The 7,947-nt window shown below is 37.4% G+C and overlaps 1 protein-coding gene across 1 annotated transcript in view; it reads left to right on the top strand.

The window, feature by feature from the left end:
• l2hgdh (L-2-hydroxyglutarate dehydrogenase) overlaps positions 1-6,449 on the top strand; it is a gene marked incomplete at its 5' end in the record, with an annotated part of 15,282 nt that extends 8,833 nt beyond the window's left edge. Inside the window, 4 exon segments of the mRNA XM_014023566.1 lie at positions 2,500-2,667; positions 5,521-5,678; positions 5,762-5,893; positions 5,997-6,449. Coding sequence (XP_013879020.1) covers positions 2,500-2,667; positions 5,521-5,678; positions 5,762-5,893; positions 5,997-6,192 — 654 coding nt within the window.
• Positions 6,450-7,947: the final 1,498 nt, after the last annotated feature.

Raw genomic sequence — 7,947 nt, 5'->3', positions numbered from 1 at the left:
TATATATATAAACGGCATTTAGAGGTTGAAATGACAATAAATTATCTTTTAAAACTGCATGGGGTTTATGAGGGGGTCCCTGGAATCTTATGGAATTTTACCCTTGTAAGGGGTCCCCAGACATAAAATGTTTGAGGACCCCTGGTTTAAAGCGCACTCAATTTCCAGTTAGCTTCTTAGCTTAGCCTCCTTCACAGTGGAGCTGGTACACACATACGTTGCGGCCAACCGATCCAATCATTTTAAACTTTAAAAGAGGCCACGCCTCCAGCAAGAATTGCTTCTCTATAGTGGAGAGTTCAGACCCTCATATGAAGCAAAGCGAAGAACAAGGGTGTGGTTTTAACCAAGCTAATTACAAAGCTATGCTGAACCAAAAGTAACGAGTAACTAAATGCTTCCTAGAAATGTAGTGGAGTAAAAAGTACAATATTTGTCTTTGAAATGTAGTGGAGTGAAAGTCATAAGTACCCCAAAATAATTACTCAAGTAAAGATACACAAAAAATGTACTTAAGTACAGTACTCAAGTAAATGTACTCCACTACTGTCCACCACTATATAATTACTGTCCATTTACCATTTGTCACTGGCTTTATCATGCAATCTCACATTTCCTGCACACCCTTCTCGGAGCTCCTCTGTGCTTCGCACCAGAGCAGACCGGATGCTGTACAAATTGGGGTGTAAATGAACGGGGCGAACTGCGCAGTGCAGCAGAGCAGAAATGCATGTAGTGTAAATTAGGGGTTATAGATAGGGCTAGGAGCTCCGTCATCCAGGGGAGCTCAGAGTAGAGACGCTGCTCCTCCACATCGAAAGGAGTTAGTTGAGGTGGTTCGAGCGTTTCATTAGGATGCTCCTTTTAGTGGTGTTCCGGGCACGTCCCACTGGTAGGAGCCCGCAGGACTTGCTTGAAGGATTATGTATCCTCTCTGGCCTGCGAACGCCTTGGGGTCCCCCTGGGATGAGCTGGAGGTCTGGGTTTCTCCTAAACCTGTTGCCCCTGCGACCCAACTATGGATATACTGTATATACAGTATATCATTACGGAGAGTCCTCAGAGGGTAAGTTAGTAGGTTATCATGATGTTTGTTTAAACAACCATACAGCAGTAACCATGGCTGGCGCCTGGCAAGTCTTAACTTTTCCTTATTCTGACTCATCCTTACACCTAGAGGTGGAACCGAAGTTGACGGTTCTTATACTAACACCGGACAGCTTTGAGCTCAGTAGTTGTTGACACTCTGACTTCCTGACCCAACAAGGAAGGGCTGTCTTTCCTCTTCGGAGGGTTTCGGTTTTTGATCAGGTAACCCTAACTCCAGAGCCAAACGAGGGGGTTACCACTGGGAACTCGACATTGCCTGTCAAACTCCCCCGAGGTTTTAAACCTCCAAGCAATTATTGACTTTTCCTTCCTTCGTGGAAGTGATTTTATTTTGAAGGAGAAACYRGAACAGCTCGRTTTTTCTCTCCYGGAATTGAGGCAGACCCAGACGGTTACCGGAGAAATAACACGCATGTTTTACCGATGAAGGTGAGCGGACCTACCGAGTCTTCCTTACCAATCAGAGGTGGACCAGTCTCGCTACTAGAAGGTGCCTAAAAAGTCATCAAAGGTAAAGAGGCTGAGTGTTTATGGTGACGGGTCCGGCGGAAGCTGGGTTGAGAAAAGAAGTGTCGATCCGGTTGACTTTGGTAAAAGTAAATGGTAGAAATACTAATATTACTTTTCCTCTTTTTGCTTAAAACTTTTGCCTTGCCAGAATATTAAGTTTAATGTGCCAGTAAATGTTTGGTTTATTTAACATCAGAACTGACGTTTTACTGTTCTATCATAAGTATTTTATTGAATTCGGACGCAGATTTATGTCGGATGCAGATTTATGTCTTATTAATTCTAAAACTTGTTATAGGAAGCTGATTACCCACAATTAAGTTGTTAACTCATGATTTGTTTAATTTGTGTAAATAAACAGTCACATATTGTTTATGGATCAAATTGAACTCATCTGAGTGGTTCCACTTATTGTGTGTCTGATTCACTTTACACAGTCAAGATATTGATGAAAAATAAGAAATTCCTTGGTAAAAAAAATTCCTCATAACCTTGTTATGAAAGGTGTGGGAAAGCTTATATTTCTAAAAGCCTTTCTCCTACAGTTGATCACACAAAAAAACGGCATTAACTTCACATCAAAAAGCAATAAATTTGATCATCTGATTTCTGTGGAAACCATCCAGAAATTACTCAGAACGTAGAGGTTTTGATATTTCTCCCACATGTAGCCATATATCATGATGGACAGACTTTTAGTGTTAATTAAAGTAACAATAATTTTATTTTAAAGTAAAAATAATTTTTCATCAGAGCAACCATGAAGCACATCCTGCTCCATGTGCCTTTACCTAAAGACTCCTTCAGCACTCAGCATTCCCACTGCAAACAGTTCTAGTGTTTGAATTATTGAATTGTATTTTTCTTGGTTTTAAACAGGGTAATGAAGTGTGGTGCAGGTATGTCCTGACCTGTGGAGGCCTGTATTCAGACCGACTGTCACAGATATCTGGATGCAGTCCGGAGCCGAGGATTGTCCCTTTCAGAGGAGATTATCTGGTCCTGAAGCCAGACAAATGTTATCTGGTCAGAGGAAACATCTACCCTGTAAGTCTGCTGAAAGCTGAGTTTTGTCTGAAAATATTTTTTCCTGTTAAGAGTTACATTCCTAATCCTAATATCAGTTTAATAACTTAATTGAAGTAACCTAGTAAAAGCTTACAACTGACTTATGTGTCTTAGACCAAAGTGGCTGACTTTTTTTTAAATGTCAACATAAGTTGTTTTAAAACTATTAGTCTAGTTCAGGGGTTTTCAAACTTTAGGGCGTGCCTCCCCTAGGGGGCACCTGAGGTCTTTAGTGGGAGTGAGGTTAATCAGTAAGTGTGGAAATAATGTAAGTGTGTCTTTTTGTTTTTGGTTACTGCATATTTATTAGAATAAACATCACTTTACCATTGAACATTACTGAATTACCTTTTGGATCAAATTCAAAACACTATCAGTAGGAATCAATGGGTCCATACTAGTCATGAAATGACAATGAAAATCACTAAACCAAGGACTTTCATCATAAAATATGCTTTATTTTACATATGGGTAAAATAAATATTTTCTTTTTGCAAAATACTCTTGTACAAGTAAATACATGAACATTTTGAAAGATGATTTTTCCATGTGTCTCTTATGTCAGACAATTTCCGACTGTTGAAAGAGCATAAAGACTTAAATGTGTTTTTATCATGTTTTTATCACAAATTATTACATTCTGAAGAAGAAAACTGTATGTTTTAGGGCTGCACAATATCAGGAAAACATACGATGTGCAATAACAGTGCTTATTATTGCGATGACAATGTAACTTGTAATAAATGAACTCATAAGTATGCAGTGTTGATGTCTTYCAAACATCAACTCATACAAAATTTTCAACATGACCGTTTAATTACTTTAAACATTTTCTGATGCTCCAAATACTGAAAAGCACCCCAGTTTGTTTGACAAATGATAAAAACATCTGAAAATAAGGTAAATAATTTTCAATAAAAGTTCAATCTAAATCCAACTGCATATTCTCTGACTGCAGTTGTCCAACATTTTCTCCACTGACCTTGGAGTTATAATTTGATGTGGTTTTCTGGTCTATTTTTTTATCAGACTGATTAGGGATGTGGATAAATTTTTAATCCTACACCAATATTAAATCTGAMAGCGGATTCCAAAAGAACATTTCAAACCATATAAAATAAAACCAAAACCATGTGATTATCTGAGGGAAGTTATTGATGTTTGTTTAGGTGAAATCAGCTCATGTTTTCTTGCTGCAGTTCACAGCAGAACCAATGGGGCCTTTGTGACCATTTCACCTTGTTGTTTTCTAATTTTGTTCATAACTTCCTCAGTGTTCAAGATATCACCATGAAATGTTAGGAAAAGATTCCCATTCTGGTTTTGTAGGAAGCATCTTGTATCCTAAAAAACTAATAAAACTTAATAATAGCCAATTCGAAAGTAGCAGAAAAGGTATAAAATAACATTACAAGGCAAACTGTAGCATCAAATCAACTTAATGTGTCTTAGAAAGTAAGGAAATTAAAATGATTTAAAAACCATGTGGACGTGTTTTGTAAACAAAGCTCAACCAATGACAGCGTGTTAAATGTGTCAAGTGACGAAGACGAGCATCAAAACACTTTGCAACAAGCGCTGTTCTGGATAAAAAAAAAACATAACTTCGACGTTTCAAATCATTATCAAATTTGGAACAAGGACAGTTAAAATAATGTTCTTCATGGCAGCTTATCTCTTTAAGGTTCACTAGAAAAACTCAGGTGATTTACTTTGATCATCTTTTCAAAAAATTGTCTCTTCAAAACGCATCAACAAAAATTAAAAACTGGAAGACGAGGCTGTAGTCAAAACCATTTATAGATGATTAAAACATGTACATTCTTCACTATTTACCTTTGAAAATGAAAAGTCAGATGTTGCAACTGACCCCGTGGCTGGGGACAGTTGCAACATTGTTTGTGGGTGGTTACAGCATATTATTAATACATTATATTTCACTGTAAATAAAAGTTATATTTTTATATTTATATTATTGCTAAATGAATAAAACCTGTAAGTTATAATGATATTACAGTTATTTATTTATTATTTCTGATCAAATGATGAATATAGATTAGCCTTGATGAGTAGACCTTACATACAGATGTCAAAGACTCTAATTGATATAAAATACAGTTGACTTTTAGACACAAGGATAACAGAACAATTTGTGAGTTAATTAACTTTAGTTTTGTCTGTTGTCACTGTACGCCTACATTATGTAACATTTACATTAAACAAACTGGGATTTTAAAACCATTGTTGAAAACAACAACTGCAGAAAATACATCTTAAACACTTTTATGTTTTAAACTATAAAACTGTCATGAATACCCAACACCCTTTTAAGTGTAAACTTAATTTCAACATGTTAATCTCATCTGTATGTGCTCTGTTTTATATGGATTTATCGTATGGGGACAGTTACAACAACTGTTACAACTGTCCCCCTTCCTGTCAGCCATGATAAAACCTCATGTGTTAGCTAAATAAGCTCATCTGGATACATGTTAACTAGATTAGTTAAAAGTCAACAGATCACTTGTTTAAACCATATTAGTTTGAGCTGGATCACAAAAACAGAGACAATAGTTTAACACAAATAAAACTGGACAAAAAAATACTTTGGTTCCTCAAAAACAGTTATTTTTTTTCAAATAAATCCTGGATCAGTTTTTGAATCTGTTTACTTTTTCTTTACRAGGTGGGACATCTAACTGAGCATGTACAGTGTGAGTGTCATCACTCTACACTGTTTCTGTTTGGAAAAAAAAATGACGTGTTRSAACCGTCCCTTGTTGCTTCTGTCCCCGGTCTCCCCTATTTTGATTTCTGTGAAACCTTTATTAGGTTCCTAACCCCCGCTTCCCATTCCTTGGAGTTCACTTCACCCCGAGGATGGATGGTGGTGTTTGGCTCGGTCCTAATGCCGTTCTGGCCTTCAAACGAGAAGGCTACAAAGCTTATGACTTCAGTGCCCAGGACTTYGCAGATGCACTCTCCTTCAGGTTCAACATTTACAAATGCATTCTTGTAAAAAAGTTTTTTGTTTTCTGACATCAGACTGAAACTTTGTCGTTTCACCCTGCAGGGGTCTTCAGAAGCTGGTTTTGAGGAATTTAACTTACGGTTTTGGAGAAATGTACAGAGGTGTTTTCATTGGTGCACAAATTAAAATTCTGCAGAAGTATGTTCCAGAGCTCGCCCTAAATGATGTCCTGAGGTACAGAAATAATTCACCAATAAATACTGATACCATCGAGCGCTCTACTTCACTAAAACTCTCAGCGTCTGACCTGTTGTGAACCTGGTTGTTTCCTGTCCAGGGGTCCTGCAGGAGTTCGAGCTCAGGCCCTCGATCGTGATGGAAACCTTGTGGATGACTTTGTGTTCGATGGTGGAGTTGGAGCCGTGGGCAGTCGGGTTCTCCATGTTCGTAACGCTCCCTCGCCAGCAGCTACCTCCTCCCTCGCCATCGCTGAAATGATTGCAGACGAGGTTGAGAGCCGATTCAACCTGTGATGCAGTGATCAGAGAGAAAACAAGCAGAAGCCGCCAATATCCAGGTCCATGTCATCAAGTGAAACCGTGTCCAACTTTCTCAGAGACATTTTAATATGACTGGMCTACATTTAATTAAGGAAAATATCTTTTTATGATTGTTGTCACTGGAGTGCCCTATCAGGTTTGCAAAAACGCTTTACTGCCTCATTACTGTAAAAAAAATACTGTTTTGCACTACATTACTGTCTAAAAATAAAGAGCACAATGAATAACTAGAGACATTTTTACTATGTAAAAACAAGTGTGCRTTGGAAATGGAGCATGAAACTTTCAAACAGCACAGTTAAAAACTGCCATTTTCTGCAGTGCTACACACAAAGAGATAAACAGTAAAATATAACACTGAATGCACCATTGCATAAAAATAAACCAAAAAGAAAATAAACATATAATTGGACGTGAAAAAATAACAATAAACAATGTGCATGCTGTGTTTCATTAATAGCCAGTAAGTTTAAATGTCTTTGGATATCGATAATCACCAGGAACGGAGAACTGAGCGTGTGTTTATAATGAGGTCAGAATGAAACACTGGCATTTAAAAAAACTTCATTTTCAAGTAAGTTCGTTCCACAATCTCTTCAGTGTTGGAGCTGAATGAGTTCCTGTTACAAATCAATGCCATGCCTCCACTGAAGCCATATGGGTTTGGAGTGAGTGAGAGATGGAGTTACTAGCTAAAGGTTTCTTGTTAGCTTACAGTATTAGCTAAACAGGATCTCATTAGTGTAYGTTTCATATGCACACTAACAAAACGATCTGAAATAACTTGGAACGGGCAAAACCCCTGATTATTCTATCTTTAACACAAGTCTGTCTGAAAACATTAAAATTTCATATATAAAAAATATACAGTATATATTTTATACATTCACGTTTTGCAGCAATTTCTGTCCTTCTCTTCACTTACCAACAGATAGCTTCTCTCTTCCAGAATAAACTGATGGTGTTTCTGCTGCAGTTTTTAGACTTTTCCATAGATGTTCTACAGGATTAAGATCTGTGCTTGTGGAGGACCATCTAAGAACAACGACTCTGTTTTACTCAGTACGTTTTGAAACTTTTACCTACATGCTTTGGGTCATTATCTTTGTTAAGAACTCGTGCTGCAACTGATGCAAAGCCAGTCAGTATGTTTCACTCCAAGAGGCCTTGATAGTCTTGAGACTTCTTTGCACCCTCTAGCATGATACAGCACAGCAGTCCACAAAGCTGAGTCCCCTTCATGCTTCACAGCAGKGTTTTTTTTTAGGTTTAATTTACWTCTGTAAACATGGAACTGATGTGACTTTTGTTTCATCTGCCCCGAAAACTTTGGTTCTTATCAACATTCATTATGGTGGCTTCTTGACAGGCTTGTTTTGTGTTGTTCTGTCATTAATGGAACCTCCTGGGCCTCCATGGAGCTCATTATAATTTAAAATGTGTCAAATGCTGCAGTTGGAGTGACATACATGGACTTATGGTATAATAGAACCACATAAATATAAAAAACAAATATTATTAACAATTAAGAGTTAAAAACAGTTATGTTTTGTTTAAAATAAAAACTAAAAATGTAGCTCCTCTGAATAAGGACAGTCTAAAACCAATGGGCCTCATGCAAGAACCGTTCGTACGCACAGATTTGTTCTTAAATTGCGCGTACGAGTGATTTAGGAGAATTTGTGGCATTCACCAATGTTTTCGTATTCTACGATTTTTTTCAGAAAC

This window comes from Austrofundulus limnaeus, unplaced genomic scaffold, assembly GCF_001266775.1.
Source record: "Austrofundulus limnaeus strain Quisiro unplaced genomic scaffold, Austrofundulus_limnaeus-1.0 Scaffold377, whole genome shotgun sequence".
Taxonomy (NCBI): domain Eukaryota; kingdom Metazoa; phylum Chordata; class Actinopteri; order Cyprinodontiformes; family Rivulidae; genus Austrofundulus; species Austrofundulus limnaeus.
Note: the sequence above shows the minus strand (reverse complement) of the source record. Positions and strands in the feature narration are given on the sequence as shown.